Raw genomic sequence first — 23010 nt, 5'->3', positions numbered from 1 at the left:
GCCGGGACTGCAGCCCAGGAGCCGGGGCCCCGCCGCCTCCTCGCCGCGATCCTGGACTTCCCCCTGCCGCAAGAGCCGGCATCCACGTGTGCCCCGGAGCCAGCGTCTAAGCACACGCTCCGCTCCGGGCCTGGGTGCCTCCAGCAGACCGAGCAGCCAGGGATCCAGGGCCCGGAAAGCATCTGGGCCAAGTTAGGCGCGGCGGAATCGAGCGCCGAGCGTCTGCAAAGCCGGTGGGGCCGCGGAGCGTCCGGGGCTGAGCCACAGCAAATGGGCTCCGACGTGCGGGACCTGAACGCGCTGCTCCCGGCGGTACCCTCGCTGGGTGGTGGCGGCGGTTGCGCCCTGCCCGTGAGCGGCGCGGCGCAGTGGGCGCCGGTGCTGGACTTTGCGCCCCCGGGCGCCTCGGCTTACGGTTCCTTGGGCGGTCCTGCGCCGCCGCCTGCTCCGCCGCCACCACCTCCGCCGCCGCCGCCTCACTCGTTCATCAAACAGGAGCCGAGCTGGGGTGGCGCGGAGCCGCACGAGGAGCAGTGCTTGAGCGCCTTCACCGTCCACTTCTCGGGCCAGTTCACCGGCACGGCTGGAGCCTGTCGCTACGGACCCTTCGGTCCTCCTCCGCCCAGCCAGGCGTCGTCCGGCCAGGCCAGGATGTTCCCCAACGCGCCCTACCTGCCCAGCTGCCTCGAGAGCCAGCCCGCTATTCGCAACCAGGGTAAGCAGACTGGGGAGCGCCCCCTACATGCGGGGCGGTGGCGACGGGGCTGTGGCTGCGCGCGGGCACTCCCCTGTCCTACCCCTTACCTGGCCACAGCTCTTACTCGGCTGCCTCCCCAAGGACTGTGAGGGTAGAGGAAGCAGCAGCTGGGGGAGAGGAGGGCAAGACGAGGGAGTCCAGGGCATGGGCCCCTGACATCCTCCAGAGCGGGGAACCGGACTCTTCGCATGAGCCGGGAGGTCATCTGGGGCTCCTCGGACCTCGGGAGATTCTAAGACTATTCCCCGTGGGAGTGGGAAGCGGGAACCGGTGCAATGCCTGGCTCTGCCTCGGGAAGAGGTTTTGTCGCTCAAGGCACCACCAAACTGTCGCCAGGCATTGGACTTTTTAGACCCTGGATTCAGAGCGGGACCAGCGCAGGGTGAGCAGCCTTTGCTGCCTCTGCCACGGCAAAATGTCCAGGAGCCACTCTAGACCTAAGGGGGGCACAGTAAGCACCTTGGAGCACTAGAATGCGTAAATGAATGAGCTAGAGACAACAGTGGCTTTCCTGGACCCGTGTCCGTGTTCGCTTGTGGCTCCAGCGCATGGTAGTGTATAAGTGGATCTCTCCTGGGTTTCAGCTCAGGTGGCGGCCACGCGGGCTCCAGGGCTGGAAGAGAACCCCGTTTATCTGATTCCAATCTCTGCGGGACCGGGTCCTACCACAGGCGGTGGAATGAGGCCCGAGTGTCGGCCTTCCTTCCAGCCCGCCTCTGGTGCCTCCTTGTCGTTGAACACGGGACTTAGCTGGAGAAAGATTTTTGCAAGACTTGGAGGTTAGAACAAGGACAGGTTTATTTTCCCTTTTCAGTCATTGTACATCGACGGACACAGCCGGTGGTTTTCTCATCCCGCGCCGGCGCCCTCTCACTTCTCTTTCTCAGGGACCAGCGCGGAACCAATCATGCCGAACCTTTGTATTTTCATTTCTAAGTTTATTCTAATTAGACTTGTGCGCTGTTGGGAACCTAAACCAATTCGGGTTGATTTGATATTTTAGGAAATGCTTTAAAAAAGGCGTGGATGCTTTTCCTAGAGCAAAAATTCCCTCGGGCCTAGGGACTGGGATGTTTCTAGAATGCGTGGGCTAGGAGGAGCAGAGTGTGTACTGTTTGCAGGAGGTGCTGCGGCTCCCGAGGCTCAGAAGAAGGGCCCTGTTCTTCCCGCCTTCTCACGCACATTCTAAAACCGTATTTCTAGGCTGTTCGTATCTTACCCCAGCCCCGAGCACCTAGCCCACCCGAAGCCCTGGCAAAACCGAAACCGCCCTCCTCTTTTCGTTCGGGGAACCTGGGATCCATGTTCTGTGGAAGAACCTCAAGCCCATCCATGGGGTCCCTCCACTCTAGGTCTTTCCTAAAGGAAATTCGTGTTTCAAACTCAGGGAGTATTGGAACAGCTCAGTGACTATTACAGATTCTTTTCCTCTGATCGTACCACCTCTAATTAGCAGGCTGGTGTTACCTCTGGCAAATCTCCGGGTCTCAGTTTCCCCATCTGTAAGAGGAGAGCCAAGATGGGCAACCTGGTGTTTGGCTCAGGTTTGAAGTTCTATGCCACAGAAGCAGAAGTCCGACCCTCCCCCCGCAGGGGTTCTAAACACCGAAGGCAGCAGCCACGTAAACTTGGTTGGACCAGAAACGGCAAGACTGGCAGGCAGGTGTGTGACATGAGTGAGTCTCTGTATGGATGCTTGCTATTTGAAGACACCTGAGAAGCTATTTGATCTAAGTACCCCCTGTGCAAAATACTACCATTATCATTTATTTGAAACCATCTAGGTTCTGTCGGGGGTTTTGGAACCTGGACTCTGTGGCTTTGATTGGATCCCTGGGTCCATCCTTCTACAGGGTGCTGGTGCCCAGAATTTCATCAACTCAGCCTCAGGAGTGAGACTGTGGGCGTCCTAGCCAGTGGGCAATATGCTTAAAGGAAAAAATCCCAATTCTTTTCTAGAGGATAGGCCCAGGATGTTAAAGAGAAAAGGGGCTTGGGAGCTGGAGACCGACTAGCAGGTAAAGGAGTCCCATCCTGGGAAATAGCCCAGTAGAGAGGCAGCCCCAGATCCAGGCCACAGCCTGTAAGCGGGTTCCTGTCTTCTTCGGGCTTAGGTTCTCTCTTGTAATCAAAACATAAAGGGATCACACTTGACCAGTCCTTGGGACTCAGTCAGCAGCTGGGAGCTGGGGTCGGATGTCAGAAGCCACTTGTGCCTCAACCCTGGCATTGGCAACCAGAGTGGGCCCTGGGGCCCTGAGATTTCAGATTTATTCTCTCGACTTCTGGGCTTCCTGCAGCTCTCCCAGCAATGTAGAGTCTTGGCAGGAGGCTTAACCAGGGGAAAGCAAGGGCATCAATTCCTTCCCCAAAGTGTGGGAATGGCCATCAGCAGGCCGAGTCAGAGAGGAATCAAGCTTTGAGATCCCTGTCCCCAGGCAGGGCAACCTAGCAATGGCCCAGGGGTGGGGACAATTGCTGGCACTCTTGAACCTCCCCCCACCCCAAGGTATCACACCTCGTTTTTTTCCAATTGCTTAAATATTATAGCTGGTATTCTAATCTTGCTTCTAAATATTAATTCAGGAAACATTTATTGAGCACCTACTCTGTGCCAGGCACTGGGGATTGAATGTTAAGACAATTAAAGTGCCTCAACCTTTGCAGGAAGCTCACAGCCTGACACTGGAGGAGCCTCTTATTTTTGGATGAGGAAATCTAGGCTCTAAGAGATAATGTGTGCAGGAGATCTCTCTGTTGGCAGAACTTGGACTCAAACCCAGACCATTCTAGGTTATTTCTACCTCCTTTCCCAGGGATCTAGGCCCCGCTGTTGAGATGGATTTTCTCTTGCCTGCTGGATGGGCACCCAACCCACTGTAGTCTGTGTGAGGGGTGGGGAATTTGCCGGGGCAGAAGAAGGGCGAGGACTTCGATAGCCCTAGACTAAGTGTAGGGTTTGGGAAGGGAAGACAAAGACTGCTTGACAGTCTGCCTGATTCCCCCAGACCGGCTGGCGCGCAGCACCCTATACCTACAGGAGGCCTTGTTATCACCGGGCCACCCTAGTGTCACGTGGGGACACCAGCTCAGCCCTAGGGCCAAGGGCGCCCCCCTTGGGTCGCATTGAAGAGGGTATTTCGTTGCGGGACAAATTTCCCCGTATGCTGCGGCAGCTGCGGAGTCATGATTTTCAGCCTTGGGACCACCTTCCTGACTGAGCCTACTGTCCACTTCATCCCTCAGCTCCCGCGGGGCCTGGCCCGGCCAGGCGGTTCCCGGGCTCCTCCTCTGCGTCGGGCGGGGGAGAGAGGCGCACAGCGTGTCTCGCCTCTCCCCGCGGTCAAGGTTGCATTCCCTTCCCCGGCCGAGACTAATCGTGGGAAAGGCGCTACCTTGGCCCCTCGAGCCTCTCCCTCTAAGGCCTGTACAAGGAGCCTTTGAACACGCTACCCCTTTCTGCCGGCAGCTGTCCCTCCCCCGGCCTCCGCCCCCGCGCCCTCCGCGCCTGGCTCAGCGCTAGGCCCCGGGACAGCACGCTCTGATCAGTTCCGCATCCGATAAGTTTCTAATTTAAAGAGCTCTCCCTCCTCTCTGAGGGCCCTTTCACCGAAGCCCATCCCCTCTCTGGGGAGGGGGACTGCGAGAGGGGGTTGGAGGCCAGCCTCTGCCCAGCGGTCCGGTGTCCGGTCTGGGACGGGTCCTTGGGAGCCTCGCGGGGCGCGGAGGCGACGCGGCCGGCGCAGGAGCTGCAGCCCGCAACCCGTGGCCTTAGCCGCGCACCGAAGGTTGCGGAGCCCGCCTCCGAGGACAGCACGGTGCCCGGGCCACTGCCTTCGCATCGGCTCAGGAATGGAGAAGGGTTCGTCTAGAGACAACTCCTTTATTGCTTCTGTTTCTCCTCTTTATTTAAAAAATGGTCTTTGAAAATTCGGCCTTCCCTCTGCAAAACTGGGTGCTTGGAGCCAAATTTCGTTTGTCAGCGGACTGGTAGGCCTTAAACACAGCCTGGCCTCCGCTCCCAAAGTGAAGTGCCTGGAAGCCCAAGCGCGCTCCCCCACTCCTGACAGCTAACGGGGCGGGGGTTATCTTTGCCCACTTAGCAGGCCAGAAATGGAGGCCTCTGGGGTCATGTAAATTATAAAAGCTGGTGGCTTCTTAAGTTGTCAACCTGTGGCGCCAATTGGTGCGTGAGACTTGGACTCCCCTGTACAATCCGGTAATGAAGACCTGTTCAAACCCTCCCTCCCACACTGACACACCACATTCCCCGAAGTGGACTGTAGAAGGTCGGTTTTTGTTTTTTTTTTGGGAGATGTGTATTTGAAAGATGTGGGTAATGGCCACCTTTCACTGTTCAATCTGACTCTTCACTGGACACCTGTTGTAGAGTCTTGACCATGTCTGGGGCGAGAGTGGGGGAATGGGGTTCATTTGACTTATCCCACTCCCAAGAATCGAGCGGGGTTTGGAGACTCAGCTCAGTGCCCAGAGGTGGGGCTGAGGGTGGGGGGACTGGGTCCGGCCCAGTAGCCCTGCAGGGAGCCGATGTGAGCGTCTGGACCAATCTGATTCGTCACTTGGTCAGGACCTCAGGCCAGAGACTACTGAGCCTGCGCATAGTCAGGGACCCCACCATTGGGTTCAGGGCTCAGAACTGATCTTTATCTTAGCTGGAGGATACTTTTTCCCCAGAGGCAGCTACAGTTTTGCGGAAGCTAGTGGGGTAAATGTTTAAAGTAATTTAGTGACAATAGTCACAGAAGGAGACTACGTTTCTCAACCAACACGTTTTTGGGGTTTTTTTCCCCCTCACTTTCGGAGAGCTGGGGAAGAATACGGGCGGTATTGCCCTCGGTTTCTCGGCAGGGAAACTGAGGCAGAGGACCAGTGCATACCATGGAGGGAAAGGGAGGTAGAGTCTCAGGCACACTGAAACAAACAGGCTTCCTGGACTGGTGCGCGAGGAAGTCCGCCCCGGCAATGGTGGTCACAGTCCGACCCGCTGGGCGCGAGGTGGGTCCGAGGTAGGAAGGAGGAGGGCGCAGAGTCGAGGCCCGTGGGCCCAACTTGAAAGGCCCCTTCTTTTTCCCCCTCACCAGCTTTCCCGAGGGCCTTGGGTGTCAATGGTGTCGGGTCGCTCGCGCAGCCTCAGACAGATAACATTACTCTGTAATTACTCTCCCCATTTAAAGCCCATGCCGTTTAACTGGCCCCGAGTAATTAATGAAAGTTGGTGCGCGGGCCTCTGATTTACGGCTGCGAGTCAGCGCCGGGTCAGGCGAGCAGATTCATTTCGGTCGCCCGCGCTGCCCAGTTTTGGGGGGAGAACAACTTTCTCCGCCGAGCGGTTGTCGGCTTTCATACTTGCGAGGTGTTCGGTGCAGAAGCGGCGGACACCGTGAAAGACAAGGGCGTAAATAAATTGGGAAATAGTGGGGAGGCCTGGGTTTTACTCGGGAAAGGACAGGGAGCCTGTCGCGAGGTCACATTGGGCCCGGCTTCTCTCTGCAAGCCCTGGGGGCTGAGGCAGCGGGATCCGAATGAGGGGCTGGGCGCTCCTCGCCCGGGTTCTGGTTCAGACACACGGTCCCTGACTCCCCGCCGACGCTGTTTCTCTCTCGGCCGCGCCCGCAGGATACAGCACGGTCACCTTCGACGGGACGCCCAGCTACGGTCACACGCCCTCGCACCACGCGGCACAGTTCCCCAATCACTCCTTCAAGCACGAGGATCCCATGGGCCAGCAGGGCTCGCTGGGTAAGAGGAGGGAATGATGTGGGGTCTTTCTCCTCTTCTTCCATGCTACCCCTCACTCCCCAGGAATTTCCAACCCACAGCAAATTGGGGAAGGGAGGAGAGGATAGCTAAAAGAATTTTAGAAATAATTAGCCTAATCTCACTCAAAAGAAAAGATTGTTTCCCCCCACCCCAAGTATGTTAGCTCCGCTCAGCCGAGACCGCGAATGTCCAGAGGGTCTTTTCGGTGCTCTGTGCCGTGACTGCTAAGGGAATGTGAAGTGAGAGGCTTAGCTCGCTGTGACCTGTAGGCCGTCTCTCTGCACGCCCCGGCATCCAGGCCCCAGGGCCCCCAGCGCAGCCTGGGAGCCCAGCTCAGGACGCTCTGCCCCAGCCCTTGACCGCGGCCTCGCACCCCCAGCCCTTGGTGTGCTGCTCTCACCCCGCTCTCCTGGCTCTCTGCAGGTGAACAGCAGTACTCCGTGCCGCCCCCAGTCTACGGCTGCCACACGCCCACCGACAGCTGCACAGGCAGCCAGGCCCTGCTGCTGAGGACGCCCTACAGCAGGTAGGAAGGCGCTCGGCACCTCATCTAGGTCCTCGCGACCTCGGAGGGGGCGCTCGAGCCAGCGGGCACGGGAACGTCCGACGCGGGGCAGCCCGGATGCGACCGTGCAGGGTCCTGGAGGCAAAGTACGCCTCTAGCCCACTCGTCTCCATAAAGCAAGTGAAAGCCTCTCTCCTGGCTCCTATTTGAAAGAAGTAGCTTTCCCCGTCTCCCGGCGTTCTTACTTTGTGTGTGTACGTTGGTTTTTGGTTTGGGTCGCGCCGCGCGGTATGCGCGATCTTAGCTCCGCGACTAGGGCTCGAACCCGCGCCCCCTGCAGCGGAAGCGCGGAGTCTTAATCACTGGACCGCCAGGGAAGTCCCCCCCCCCCCACCGTGTTCTTACTTGGAATATAAATGAGGGCGATTACTGTTTGGAGATGAAGAAGAAAGAGCGGCGCTTTGAGGAGTATTTTTTTTAAACATCTTTATTGGGGTATAATTGCTTTACAATGGTGTGTTAGTTTCTGCTTTATAACAAAGTGAATCAGTTATACATATACATATGTTCCCATATCTCTTCCCTCTTGCGTCTCCCTCCCTCCCACCCTCCCTATCCCACCCCTCCAGGCGGTCACAAAGCACCGAGCCGATATTGAGGAGTATTTTTTAAAAGGGCTCTTTGCTGGGAGGACTTCAGCTTCCTCGGGATCAAAGATTAAACACGGGGTCCACTCCCACTCGTTTCTTCTCACTCCTCAAGCCTCTCCTCGCGCACTGGCCACACCCGCCAGCCTTCTCTGGGACGAATTCGAGGGCGCGTACACTCGGGCCACAGCCTTCTCCCCACCCCTGTCCCCCAGAGTCTCGGGCTGCAGCACCACTCTGTGGGCGTCGTCCCCAGCGCCCAGCTACCCCGGACTGTGTGCGGGACTGTGGTCGGGCGGCAGCGGTACCTGCGGGGAGACCGCTCCAGCCCGCGCCCGCCCTTCTTCCTGTTCCCGTGAGGCCGAAGACCAGCTTCTTTTCCTTGCAGACTCTTTTCCAGCTCCTCGTGCCTTCTCTAGGTTCTTGCTCCACCCTCCACCTTCTCTCCCCCAAATTACTCTTCAACTTTGGGTGAACTTGGCCGGCATCCCGCGTCACCGATAGGGTTGCCTAGTAACTATACCGGCTGGAGCTGGGCGGGATGGTGGGGCGGAGGGAGGGAAGTGGCAGATCGCGGCCTTGGATGCCGGGGATTGGGCGCGCATTACCTCATATTCCATCCCTACCCCCCACCCAGTGCTGCGGGGATCCTGATACCGACTGCCCCAGACCCATCTCCATCCTCCTCCCCTCTGTTGGAAGACCCGGGGCTGACGTCAAGGGAAGGAGGTAGTGAGGTAATAAAGGAAGGAAAAGCGTCTGCCCTGGGAGATTGGTGGAAGGAATGGCCGCGCCTGGGGGACCTGCAGCCCCACAGGTGGAGGAGGGGAAGGAATGTTCGCTCCTGAGCCCGCAGGCGGCTCATGCCAATGTTCCGACGTGTTTATGAAACCGAGCCTAGGACTGGTCTGATTCTCCCATCCCGGGGAGGGACAGGGTGGAGCCCGTCTACTTCTGTACGCCTACAGTACACAGATTTTGGAAACCTTTCCTTTTGATCGGGAAATCCGGCATATCTAATCTGATCTTGGATTCAAGATAACTTTTTTTCCTCCCTACTCCCCCCGCCTTTTTTTTTTTTTTTTTTTTTTAATTTTAGAGAGGAGGTGGGGGAAAAGACATGCATTTTGCCCAGATAGAGGTATTGAATGGTCACACCTTCTCACTCTCCTTTTCTCCCTCTCTAGTTAGAACCCAGTTCTGTTCTTTGGCACCTCAGGCCCAGTGATCTGTCCCGAGCAGCCATCTTTGCACCATCCCTTGGTGGGTCAACTCACTGGAATAGGTACAGGATCTGAAATCTCTGTTGTGAACCCCCTCTCCAAGCAAAACTGAGGTGGTAGGGTCATTGCCATCCTTTTTAAGGAGCTGCTCCTGCCTGTTGCCAGAGTAGCATTGCTCTTATTCTAGCCATTGGGGGAACAGATGGAATGGTTCCCAGTGAGATGACCTTGACCCAGTCATTCTCCCTTGGCTCCTGGCTGATGCCTCACCCCAAGCAGAGAGGAAGACCTTGATGCTGGAATGGGTGCTGTTTAGATGGATCTGGCTACCTGCTTGGATGTTGGGGACTGGGAGCCTTTGGAGTCTGGTTCAGGAGTGACACAGTTACACACATTCCTTACTCTCCCCTCTTCAAGCCTAGATCCACCCTGTGGGTCCCTAAGAAGGGACTGAACAGCCTAAAAATGAGTAGGGGATAAAGTGATCACGACTTCTGTCTTAGCAGCAGTTCTCCAAACTGAGTCCCTGTGGTGGATTTTGACTTAGGGCTGAATGAGTGGTTGCTATGGAAGCAGGAAAAATCACTTGGATTGCATTTTATACATAAAAAGTTCACATTTTCTAATTCATCTTCTAACTGGCCACTGTATAAAGCAATTTTGTCAGGTTCATCTTTCAGAGATATTTGCTTATCCCTTTCTTCTTTCTACATAATTGGAACTTCTTTGCTCATTTTTATATGAATGTCATAAAAATACCATTTTCTCTTGTTACAGGAAAATCTCTAAGTAGTATCTCCTGAAACAAAATTTGTGACCCCGTAGGAAAAGTTTGCTTCCTTGAAGTTTGTGCTGAGTCTTTGAAGCTCCATCCACTCTAAATTGACAGCATTTCTAATCACTTTTCAGAGATCAGGTACTTGCCCTGCAGTAATGATGGATGGACATTTGTAGGGATGTTTTAAAATTGGATCTGTGCATTAACATTACTACCATTATGGTTATGTCATTTCCTTCTTCCCTACTCCTAAAAATGTTTGAAGGATATTTACATGCTTTTGTGAACACAGTGTTTGAAAAAGCATAGGAAGTACAACTAAACTTTAATCACTTAACGGCTAAACTTTTCGATTTTAGATATTCAGTGGTTCCTCTGATCCCTGGCTCTGGTCCCTTTTCTGTCTAAACCTGGGACCTCCTGTGAAAGGCTTGCCTGTATTTTGTTTGACTTGTTGCACTTGACCCCCTAAGGCAGCCTGCCCAGCTTCTTTGCCCTGCCCGCTTCCAAAGCTTCTGTCTCCCCATTCTTGGATTTAGTCTCCCTTCCCACATGACCTAAAGGTAATGGTACATACACTGACATTAAATAAGCACTGCACAATGTGAATTTGCTTTGAGGAAATTCTCAAAATTCTCTCCCTATTCTGAGAGAACTGTAAAGTGATTCTCTCCTCTCTTTCAGGTTACAGATCGGAGGAGTTACAGCTATACACAGATGTGATTAGTAGTGAATAGAAAATGACACCCCAATCAACTTACGGGAAGTGTTAGGAGATAGTTTTCTCCATACTCTCTCCCCACCGTATTGAGAGTGGGTAGAATTTTGTCTAAAGAATTCTGGAACAGATTCCAGCCCTTCTGGAGCCCAGCAATCATAGCCCTTATTACGTAATCACCAGGCTTTACTGCATATTGCGTGCTGCGGGGCACTGCGCTGCGTGCTTCCCTCAGTTTACTCATTTAGTTCTTCTGATTACCCACGAGGTTGGTACGGTAAGCCGCACTCTACTGAAGAGGAGGTAGGTTCAGAGACTCCAAGTAACCTGCTCAAGTTACACAGCGAGTGAGAATCAGAACCAAGATTTGATTCTTAGTCTCTCTGCCTTCAAAGCTCATGTGTGCTCTGAATCGCTGAGGGATTCCAAGCCACTCAGTGTCCTCCACCTGGAATATTCCCCTTATATAGTCTGTGCCAGCACCTTTGCTAATAAATAGTAATCACTTTTAAGTAAGTATATAAACTTACTACTTCCAGAAACCATTCTGAGCGCTTCACAAGTATTGACTTACTTACATTTAATCTGAAACTCTTTGAGGTAGGCAATAGGTTATCACCCCCATTTGACAGAGGAGGAAACTGAAGCCCTTGGAGGTGAATTTGCCCAGTGTGACACAGTAAGGGACAGAGCAAGTGCGAGGCTCCAGAATCCATCTTCCCACCCTCTGCACCCTGCTGCCTCTCCTGATGGTTAAGTGCCATTCCTTTCCAAACGTGGCGTCTGCCTTAGGTCTTGCTAGAGGAAGGTCTTTATTCCTCACATTTGTGAAAGAAACCCCGTTATCCATTAGTTTTACCCATAGTTTTCCATTGAAATCGCTCAGTGGATCCGAGGCGGTATTTTCGTTGGCGAGTATTGTAGGAGCCAACTGGAACTTTCTCCTGAAGTCTTAACTCACAAAGCAGCTGTCTGTCAAGCTCCAGACTCCTCCAGCTTTCCCTTTACCACTCACTGGGCGTGAACTACTGAAGTTCAGTCCAGGCTCCTAAAGAAACAGGCAGAAGTGGCAGAGACCTTTCTCCCTTCCATCCAGACCCAGGGGGAGCGACAGCTTCCAGGGCCCCCTCGTCTGTGCTTGCTCAGAGGCAAGGTCCCAGGGAAGGAGGGACCCCATGCTACCCTGAGGGGAAAAAGTGGTGAAGTCCAACCGTACTAAGCACAGTTTTCCCCTGATTTTGACCTAGAACAGGCAGCTAGCTGGGCCTTCCCTGCTCACTTCCCTTGAATCCTCTTCCACAAGTCCCCCTCTCTCCGTCAGCTTGCTGAGCTCCTTGGAGCCCCCAGTCCCTGACCATGCCCATTTCACGGGTTGATTCTCACAGCTACTTTGAAAAGGAGTTCTGTGCCCTGTGTTTGAAAAATATTCCCCCATACACTTTTTTTTAGACATTCTAGTTTCCTTTTCTTTTTGCACGCTTATTAAGTTTACACATTCATTTTTAGCAACTGTGCTACTAATTTAAATGAGAATGCATGTTTCCTTTGGCCCCCTAGCAGGTAACACTATTCCAATTCAGAAGCAGTCATTGCTAATTTGAATATTTTTAATTGAATGTTGACAATTCAATCCAATGATGAAGTTGACAGTGGAGCCTGTTACCGGTAGACTGTCTTCCATGTGAGAGAAGCTTCCTTAGCAGCCATAGAGCTTCTGGGGAATCCGGTCAGTGGGAAGTACATGATCTACCATTTAGGTTAGCCTTCAATGTAGAAGTAAATCAGAGGACATCTGTCACCGAAGAAATAAAATCATAATCAATAATGCCTCTTCCTACGTGTCGTCTACAAACACTGTACGTGGTGTCCAAGTTTCGTTTAAGACAATACTGATGTTTGTTTCCCATATAGGTAGGCATGAAGGCAGAAAGTCTGAAATGGTTTCCAGGGTGGTGGGCAGTGTTATCAAAGCCAAAGAAAGGCTTGAATTGGACTTGTCTCCAGGGAGCGGGGAAAATCTAGTTTCAATTATTCCTGCAACATTTGTGCTGACCAAGTGTTTATTAATAGAAGTGGAATCCCCTGTGGGTTTTTCTTTGGTTAACTGGTGAGCTAGAGAGAAATTACAATACCAAGAGATTGACTGTAAAATGATTATTCACCATGGCCTGCTGAGCAGAAATTTCTGAACAGGCAGCCTCCGTGGCGCCTTGGAGGGAAGAACGCAGGAAAGAGTCTGCGTGGAAGTTTGGCTGCAGCCTCTGTGCACGAGCGTTGGGTTGTCAGGTAGAGGCGTGGGGCAGAGCTATTACAGCAAACCCTGGAAACATCATGAATTCTGATCACAGATGCCAGTTACATGTGCCTTTTTCTTATTAGGAATTTTTTTCCTTGATCTCGGGAAATACTTTTCTTCTACCAAGATGCTGGTTTGCCAGCCAGCAACCATCTGGCAGAGGTAACTCCAGTCTTAATCAGGTTCAACAGTTCCATTCCAGTGGTAATAAGGACTTTTCTACTTTGTTCTGCTGGATATACTTAAACACACTTAAAGATGAAAATGTACTTGAATTACACATGCATTTGAAGAGTGGGGGAGTTCTGGTCCAGATAATAGCCGAGAGCTTTTCTCTTCCTTTCTTTTTGTGCAGAGGTCAAGAACTCAGTAATACTGCAGTCCAGGCCAAAGCAAACTCTATATGATCTACTACTGATTTCCTTTTAAGTTCCCCTTTTTGCTAGGACTGACTTCCTTTTATTTCACTCCAACTTGCATTAATCCCAGTTATAGAAGTTTCTTTCCTCTCTCCCTTGCTTCCAAGTTCAAACATTTCTTACATAGGAAACCAGTGACTTTTTCTGTTTAAAGATCTACTTAAAAATATAAAAGACGCCATGACTTTTGGAATATATTTTGGCAGCCAGCAATTTCAGAGTTCACTTCCAAACAGACAGAGTTAGATGGGGAGCAGAAATGCCTACATGACCACTGTGGCCACTGTGAGCCAAACCACCTGCTTATCTGATCTCCTCTGGGAATGAGGTGGTCGACACCTACAGTGGTTATTTAGTAATTAGATGCTTTATTTGCCAGGGGTCATATTTTCCTCTACTGGTGCTGCCTCTTTTCGTGGGTTTTCATGATGAGAGCTGGGTGTTGACCAACTGCCCAGAGAGATCATATTTTGGGCATGCTTGGGACCAGTCATTTTAGTTCAAATTCGCATTTTGTCCTCTCCCAGCAGCAGCTATTGTCATTACTGTCATTGTCATCCAGCTGAAAGATGGTGCCAGCCGAGCCGACTGACTGAGCCGCTGAGGAGTTGCAGCCAACAGAAGGCAGGATGTGGTTAAGGCTGTGCTCTGATCCTATGGCCAGCCTCAGGAAACCTATTTGGTGGTGGTGGTTGTTTGTTTGGTTTTTGCTTGGGGATTTTCTGAAAGTCCTTCCCCACTGGCCCTTTCCACCTTCTCTCCCCTTATGAGGATTTGCAAGCTGAGCTATCAGGACCACTGAAATCGAAGTGAGGGTCCTACTGGGATCTTGGCACACTGTTCTTAATCAGGTGAAGAGGATGTGGTTGGGCGCCACATCTTGGAGACAGAGAAGGTCATGATGCTCCCTTGAGTATGTTCTGTTTCACCTCCAGACTCCTGTTTGTATTATTATATTATTTTTACTATCATTTAAAAGGTAGTGAGAGGACAAGGTTCAGAGGTCAAATAATGCCAGGAAGCCTTTAAAGGGGCCTAGCAGGGTAGAGGTGGGGGCATCAGGCAAGTCAGCACTAGGCACTTCTCTGAGCCCCCGTCCTCCTCCGATAAATGGGGATCATAATTACACCTGCCTCACAGAATTGTTGTGAGGAGTATTGGTGATGTGTGAATGTACTATACAAAATCTGATGGATTAGAAAAAGTTAAAATATATTATCTGTATAGTCTTGAAAGAGCCAGTATTAGAGCTTCACAACATCCTGGTAAAGTTAGACTGATTGAGATTAATATTCCCATTTAACAGATGAGAAAACTGAGGTGCAGAGAGCTGAACTGACATGCTCAAGGTCTTAACATTTACCGAGTAGCACTGTTCGATAGAAACATAATGCAAGTCATCTATGTAATTTGACGTTTTCTAATAGCCACATTAAAAAAAAAAAAGAAACAGGAAATTAATTTTTAAAATATTCTATCTAACCTCAAAAGCCCAAATCTTATTTCAACGTGTGGTACTCTCCATATTTCAAGTGCTCAATAGCCATGTCTGACTAGTGGCTACCGTATTGGGCGGTGTGGTAGAGAGTATTTATCAAGCACCCACTAGGAAGATACATATATAAGACATAGATTCTGTAGTTTAGAAGGTTTTCTTTCTGGGGGCCAAGAAAATGTCCTTAAAATTATTTTCTCTTTAGGAATCTGCTGGACTATTCTTTAAGTCTGTGAGAAAATTCCTAAATCATAAAGTTAGATATTTGGGACTCGTTGACCTATGTGTGTAAACTTCTGTCACTCATCTTGCTTCTCAGACCTCTTGAAAATTACAGTGTTCTTAGTCTTATGCAAGGAGGAAATAATTTCAGAAAGATCCCACATCCCAATAGGACCTAGGAAAATTGTCAACTGGGGCTGAGTGATTTTAGTTGGTGAACAATTTTTTAAAAATCAGTGACAAAAATAGAGAGCTGCCTGGGGAATACAATGCCTGTTGGCTGAGATTAATGGCAAGATTAATAAATGGATTGCCTGATGAAAAGGCGCAGGAGAACAAAAACCAGTAGAGATTGTGGAGGAGGCCGCTTATTAATGAACTGTCAGCCCAAAGAAAGTTCAAGAAACTCTCCCATGTTAAATGCAGCAGGCTGGCACTTCTAATAAAAATTGGGGTCCTTCAGGAATTAATTACACTGGCCTTACAGCAAGAATTCGTGGAATTGTGAAACGTAGTGGCACAGACCAGCACCGGCCGCTGCTGTGAACAGGGAAGCTGCAGGAGAAACTAATCATTTTTTTTTCATTGATATGTAGGATATTGTGGTAGCATAATAGCCAGTCAGACACAGGGATGAATGATGGGGTCCAGATATGCACTGACTAATGAAACTACACGTACTTCGAGTTTGAAGTCACTTCACATTTCATATGTAAAATTCCCTCCTGGAATCTGATTTCCTCCTTATCCTGGGTACCCACCACTAAGGAGTTCCAAATAATTTTCAGTGATTATATGAGAGGCAGATGGACTCCACCATGATTTATCAAGCTATGCTGAGAGAGAGCATGGTGTTCATTTATTCCAAGGGATAAATACTGTAATTTCCCTCACCCCTCCACAAGTCCCCAGTTTGGCTGGCCTTACAAAACCTTCTCTTAATTAAACTTTGGTGTTACCTCTGCCCGATGGATGAAGCAGTCCAAAGGAATGCCGTGACAAGGTGGATATTGTCCAGAATTTGCAGTCTGGTATCATACATTACATACTGAAAGCTTCTTACCTTCTTTCCCTTCTGCCATGAAGGTGGAGTGGAAATGTTCTTCTGTAATGTGTTTAGACCAAGCGTTCCCAGACAAACCATTAATCTCTTGGGTCTCAAATTTCATAATTAACCATTTCAGTTCAGAACTACATTTATTCCTAGTTGAGCTTGGTTACTTAGGAGATTTCTGGCAATTGAGTTATGTGCTAGTTTTTTAGGAAGGAGATAAATATAAAATTAATAAATTAATAAACATAAAAGCATATAATAAAGATGTTCATGAGTTGTGCCTGCGGGATACTTTGAGAAGGATGTTGTTTCGGGAAATAGATGTGATAGCTCTTCTATAATGCATTTAGAGATGTGTTTTAAAGCATATGTAATAATGATATTTTTAAGAGTTGTATGTGCAAAAAAAAGGGAGAGAAAAACTTTTGGTTGTTTTATATGGTGGGATATTTTTCCTTTGGGGTCTTAATGTAAATGATCAGCCATTGTTTTCCCTCATATAATCTAGAACTGAGTTGGGGGCTTTAGAAAAACACTCCGTGACTATACAATTTATAGAGAATGATTCCTTCAGTTGTATCTAGAGTTTATCATCCTCTTTCTTTCGCTTGTCACATCCTTGAGTATTAGACCATCCATCACCCATCACTCTTTGACTTTTCAGGCCCTCATAATCCACATGATACTTATCCTTTTGATTAAAACAACTTAATGGCCTTTTCACGAATAATTAATCTGCTGTCTTTTTACTTTCAGCTCCAGGCTTTTAACTTTAATGTTGAGCTATCCAGCCTGTGTTGCCTTTCAAAGTTTCACTCCCTTCAGCCTCTTCCCTTCAGAGGTTTAATACCTCTTTAGAAACTTCAGTGTTTGCTCTACTAAGGTTTTTTAAAGGCTTCCAAATTATTCTCACATCCTTTCTGCTGTGTGTGAAGTGAATGACGTGCAGAGATCAGTGGGATGAAATGAAAATCATTTCAGACTCCTGAATTCTGTCATTCTGGAAAGTGTGGAGGCTTTCATTGTAAAGAAAAGTTAAAAGTGGATTGCTTTTTGGAGAAACAGTTGCAAGTGTATGTGTCTTTTGTATTATGCATTTCTAACTCTGAATGTTTTTCTCTAACAGTGACAATTTATACCAAATGACCTCCCAACTTGAATGCATGACCTGGAATCAGATGAACTTAGGAGCCACATTAAAGGGGTAAGGTCTTCTCTGCTCCATTTCCCTTAAACAGTAACTTACACTTGTTTGAACCATTTTAAAGGTCCTTATACCATATGAAGAGAGTACAGTTTTAGAAGAATAGGCATGGCCGTCTGTAGAATTAAGATGCTTTCCTCCCTCTCCCAGTTGGTCAGTGGTGTTCAGTATTAAACTTTTAGGAATATAAACAGGGGATGTTCTTGTCTAGAACAAGGGGGTTGAGAATACTGGAGAAATTTAATATGGCCTTTCCTTATTGAATGTTTTAGAGTTCTTCGAACTTTTGTCCATTCAAACTTGTTTAATGTTTGTGTTTTGCTAGTGATATCACAGAGGTTAATCATTACATTATCTTATCAAGAAATGTTTAGAGTTTACAAAGTCCAGGATCCAAACTTCTATTTGAGTGAAGATGATTTGGACCATCCAAAGTCAGATGTGTTCACACCTGGTTGCCTGAACAGGCTTTTATCACACTTGATACACAACCAGAATAGGGAGAACGTAGCAATCAAACATAGGTAGGGGCAATGCTTTGCACCTGGAACTGAAAAAACAAAGCAGGTGGGACTTGCTTTAAACCGTAAAAGAACTCACTTTTAGTTTCGAATCTGAGTTGGTGGGCAGTAGGATGTGGCAGTCATGAAGCGCCTGTGGTGTATCAGGTACTCGTCTAGGTCACCTCATCTAATCTTCCTGATGGCATTATGATGCCTAGGGACTGTTATCCTGTTTTCCAAATAAGTCAGTCAAGCTCAGAGAATTAAGTAACTTCCCAGGTTCACATCATACTATGTGGTAGAGCTGGGATTCCAAGTCCAGATCTGATTCCAAAGCAAAGGCTCTTTCCAGCCTCCCTGTGAGGCCTTCCACACCCCCACTCTATCAGCCCCAGTGGGACCAAGTCCTCAGTTCAGCACTCTTGACTAGACAGCTGGCTTTACATCTCTGTGTATTTAGTGGCTTCTCATTGGACTGTGGGATCTGGGGGGCTTGCTAGAGCCACGCATGCTCCAGTCCCCATTCCCCACCTCTTCTTCTCTTCTAGAGTTGCTGCTGGGAGCTCCAGCTCAGTGAAATGGACAGAAGGGCAGAGCAAGTGAGTGGACAATGCGATGATGGCAAAGCAAATGACATAGGCCTTGTTGACTGGCACCTGGGGTGATGCAGGAGTTAGGACTGATGATGGGTAATCAGGGTAGCAGTTGGTGCACAGGGATGGGAAGAATCTATTCATTTTTTCCCTCTGTCTCTCTCTGCCTGCTCTTATTTATTGTAGATATACTGTGGGTAAAAATGGAGGTGGTGACATTTCTCATCAACATCCTCCTGAAAAAAATTTTTAAAAATGATGCTGTAGCAACCCTGCTCATTTCCTGGTGAACGTTTCAAAAAAATATTAAATTTGTGGCATTACACATATTCCTGTTAGATCGGTCAAATCTTTCAGCCATACTTAACTTGCCTTTTCTCTATTTACCTTTAAATCTCTCAGGGAGAACTTAATTTTTACCCCAAGTCTATGGCCAGACTTTCTGCAAAAACTTTTTAAAATTCCTAAACATCTGTGTTTTCCCCAGCCTTAGCGCCTGCACCCTAGGACATTTCTGTAACTGTTTCTTTTGATTTTATTTTCTCTGCTTGAACACCAAAACCAGCCTTCCTCTTCTCGTCTTTCTTTTGCTGGTTCAGTCCTGTTTGTTGGATCATCCTTCAGTGATTAGTGAAGTTGTTTTTCATCTTCTTAGACTCACTATTAGATCCTTCTTTCCACCCCCAGCCCCCAAATTTTTCTATTTTAACCAAATCTCCACTTCGTCTCTCTAGACCCAAAAGTAAAAAAGCCTGCTATGGACTTGGATTTTTTTCTCTCCCCACTTCCATCCAAGGGGCTGCTGACAGTTTTAGGACTGTATCTTTACACCTACTCAAAACTTGTCCTATGTTTCGTGGTCCCAGCCTTTCTTTCTGGATCCCTTGCTTTTCTTCTCTCTACTGTAATCAGAATTCAGTAACTCTCCCCAAACTACATGCCAAGAATAGATAGAACATGATTGTGAAGTGAGCGGTGTGTTTTCAGTTTTTTAAATTTCTTCACGCTGGAGTACAGGGTTAGTTTATTTGCTTAGTTACAAAAATTACATATAAGGAATCTTGGCATGTATTTGAATCTGGGTCTTTCCATAGGTGAGATAATTTTGGTACCTTTTAAGATCTTTAGACACATGATATTAGTCACTTGCTAGGGAGTCAGAAGCTATATTATAAAGATGAAGCACAAAATGCAAATAATTTGTTTTGTTCAATCCTGTGTAAGAAACAAAACCTAGAAGTGTTTTCATTGATTTGGTGCTTACATTTTGGAAAAGGATTCCTGAAATTAAAATGTATTTCTTGAATACTCTCTTCAGAGAGTTGTATAAAAAGCATCAAGGACTCCTCCTATAGAAGAGTAACTCTTTGGAGAGCAAAACATTACAATTGTCTAATTTCCTAATATCTTCTCTCACACTGTGTTTTTCTCTCTTTTGTAAGTCAACTAAATGTTTGCTTCTGAGTGTGAGCTGGACATTTACCTGAAGATGGATGTTAACATTATTGGGCAGGGTGTGAAGGGCTTTATATACCTCTCCTCTTTTGATCTCACGACAATCCTAGGGTATTATGTTCACACCCATCTTTCACATGAGGAGGCTGAGAGGTTAAGCCACCTAACCAAGTTCACTTAGCAAGTAAGGGTCAGAGCCACGTTGGAACCCACTTCTGTCTGACTCCAGTATCTGGGCCCTAGATTCGAGTTTCTTAAACTTTCTAGACTGTGACCACAGTTAGCAATACCTTTTACACTGAGATCAGATGTACACACACACATAGAAGTTTTCACAAAACAATACTTACTACATGCTGTGCATACTGATGCTTTCTACTTTATTCCATATCATTTAAAAAAATGCTGGTTGAGATGTGTAGATTGATTTTACAGCTCACTAATACATCATTACCCACAGTTTGCCTCTCCTAGCCCTAAAAATAGCAACTCCTTAGCTCTTTCCTCCAAGCCCATGAACAGCTGAGAACTGGATTCAATTGAAGCTGATATCTCAGTAGAAAGTGGTTTTTCCCCAGGGGGTACATAATCTGGGTAGGTGTCTTTATTCTCTGTACCAAATTTGCTTTCCTTTGCCATGGTATGAAAATGCTGTTAATACGGAAAATACATTTGCGAAAAGATATTCCATGAAGAAAGACAAAGAGAAATAACTGTGTTTTTGCATGTATCTGTTGCTAGTGTCTGGACACTATCTGAAATCAGTAGTAAGAAAAATCATGGTGACAAGGTAGATCTGTAACATGAATACTGGAGGTTTGAGTCATGTTTTGGAGAAAAAGGATATAGTTTCTAAATCACTCATAAAAAAGAGGCATTATAACGTTTTTATTAAAAGATCATGTGCCTCCCACTAACGCCCACTAAATATTTGTTCACGTCGTCTTTCCTTGAGAATTTTACTTTTTACAAAAAGAGTGAGCTTGTTTCCTTGCTTAAGCAAGTCCACAGAGACATCTTTCATTAGATGTTGGGGAGCAGTGTTATTATACTGGTTGGGGATAGGATTGTAGGGGGGACATGGGCAAGACGAGATGAAAACATGAAACGGGGTGGCGAGGAGGGAATCTTACCACTGATTTACTCCTCTCTCCTCCTCCCTTTACTCATTTTCTAATCTCTGCGTGCCCATAGGGATCAGAGCTACTTTTATTATCTCAAATGGGAGAATATTGTGTTTCAATTTAAGTCAAAGAGAAGGTCCTTTATGAAGCCACTTTCTTAACTCTGACCCTTTTCCTTACCAACAAATGAAATTATATTTTCTAAGTGGGCCATTGGGAGAAAAAATTGCAGGGGAATCTAAGCACTCGTCCACCTTTATGAATAATTCTGTGTACGGTGCCTCGCATTGCTGTCTGCTTTGTATTTCTTTAGAATCATTTTCTGTGTGTTCCTAACGCCTGCTGATTTCCTAACGCTGCTCCCAAGCCCGGCTACTCTGTCAGCCTCTGTTTTGTCTCTTCTGAAGAAAATATCCTGCAAAATGGAGAAACACATCAACCTTGACTGCGGTCCAGGTTATTAAAACAAGGAAGAAGTTATTCTCTGGGGACTTGGGTAGGGGGAGTGGGAAATCGAACACAATAGAAATGTGAAAGGAGTGCTGAGCAAAATGAATGTCCCTTTGCTGGTCCAAGAAGTTCAGACCATTGGGAACACACAGTATTTGACCTGTGGATGCTTGAAAGGAAAAACGAAAGACTCAGGTTGAGTGATGTATGGTGAAAACAAAGCTGCGTGTTTTGGTAGGGCCAAGGCTGTCGAATCTGGAGAAAATCCCCACTAGACATGGTCTCATCCCTGAGAACCTGTGCCAGAAGCGATAGCTGGAGTTCCAATACACAGCCCAGCACCTTTCCTCTCCAGCTAGTGAACAGAAGGTATTCGTCCAAGAGATTTACTTCTTGAAAATGGATAGCTTGCTTTTCAGGGGCTCCTGGAGCTTGTGATGCAAACACAAAGGTGGAGAGAGGCAGCTCTGGGAATATACTAGCATTCCTGAGGGTACTCCTCCACTCCCAGGATGAAGCTGTTAATTTCTTCTTTTATATGGTTACATTTATGCATTGCAACTGTGTTGGACTTGGCTAGAGTCTGTTAGCCATACTTACGAGAACAAAGCAGGGGACTCTCCTGGGTTTGCAGGATAAAGATGGGGACTGTGATTTAGAGCTGTCTGCCCCGTGCCTCTCAACGTGGACCAATTCAGCGGTTTCTTTGCCACTTCCCTGCTGCTACTTTCCCCTCCCTAGCCTTTTGTCTTTCCCCTTCTTTTCTCTTCGGGCTTATATTCAATTCGTGTATTTAATTTTTTTTATGATGTAAGTAATATGTATAAATTATAGAACAGTTAGAAAATACAACTTTATAGGAAAGGAAATTAACACTCCCCCCACTAGCCCAGATGAAACTACTATTACCATTATGCTGCATACACTTTCAGACCTTTTTCCATGCATGGGTATACGTTTGTGTCCTTTTCTTTTTTATAACAAATGATTGGCTTCGGCTTAGATCTAATTCAGCACATGCACTTCTATAGGCCATTGCAGAGTTCTGTGTTTCGACCTTCATGGGAGTGTTTTTGAAAATATTCTCAACCTCTTAAAAATACTTGACTTTAAAAAGTATTTTGGGCTTTATAGACGTACCATCTCCACACTGTGTTTCTAACTGTTCTGTTTTAAAGCAAGGAATTAGTTTTATCTCATAAACGGGAGGGTGAATAACAGGTTTGTTCAGGTCAGGAGAAGAAAGAAGCCAAGCAGGAAAGATAGCAAAGGAAGGTGGTGATGAAGGGGGTCAAGCTGGGAATGAGGATCAGGGTGGATTCGGTGCAGGGAGGGGTTAATGAGGGCTCCAGTCTGTTGATAAAGGGGTGTGTGTGTGTGTGTGTGTGTGTGTGTGTGTGTGTGTGTTTTGGAGGGCGAGAAGGTATATCAGATGAGTGGAGGATCTCTTTCATGACCTCAAGGTGCCTTTTGGACCTCTCATGTCTGTGATCCCATCCTAGGCCCTTCTGAGACCCTCTGCTCACCATTTATCCTTCTCCCTGTCATCTAGCCAAGGAAAAAAATCATAACCTCCAGCTAGAAAGACGTCAATATAGAAGCTGCTCTCATAAAAAGTCATTCAAATAAATGCATCTCTGGAATGAGGGGTTACTGCTTATTTTTAGTAGGGTTTTTTTCCCTCTTAAAAGTGAACAATTTCATTTATTCTAGTTTTATTTCTAACTCTTCATTTTAAAAGCAAAGCCACAGATGTAGTGTTCTTAAGGCTAAGATAGTGACTTTA

The 23010-nt window shown here is 47.8% G+C and overlaps 1 protein-coding gene across 3 annotated transcripts in view; it reads left to right on the top strand.

Moving 5' to 3' along the window:
- Positions 1-270: 270 nt before the first annotated feature.
- The window catches only part of WT1 (WT1 transcription factor), a gene marked incomplete at both ends in the record, with an annotated part of 47660 nt that continues 24920 nt past the window's right edge, over positions 271-23010 (top strand). For 2 of the 3 annotated variants that reach the window (XM_082845778.1, XM_082845779.1), the window contains 5 exons: positions 271-715; positions 6395-6517; positions 6962-7064; positions 17022-17099; positions 18151-18201. In XM_082845778.1, the coding sequence (XP_082701904.1) occupies positions 271-715; positions 6395-6517; positions 6962-7064; positions 17022-17099; positions 18151-18201 (800 nt within the window). The remainder of the gene's footprint in view (positions 716-6394; positions 6518-6961; positions 7065-17021; positions 17100-18150; positions 18202-23010) is intronic. The other variant, XM_082845780.1, reaches the window with a different exon arrangement.

Source organism: Leucopleurus acutus (genome assembly GCF_964270905.1).
Source record: "Leucopleurus acutus genome assembly, chromosome: 8".
NCBI classification, from domain to species: Eukaryota; Metazoa; Chordata; class Mammalia; order Artiodactyla; family Delphinidae; genus Leucopleurus; species Leucopleurus acutus.
Note: the sequence above shows the minus strand (reverse complement) of the source record. Positions and strands in the feature narration are given on the sequence as shown.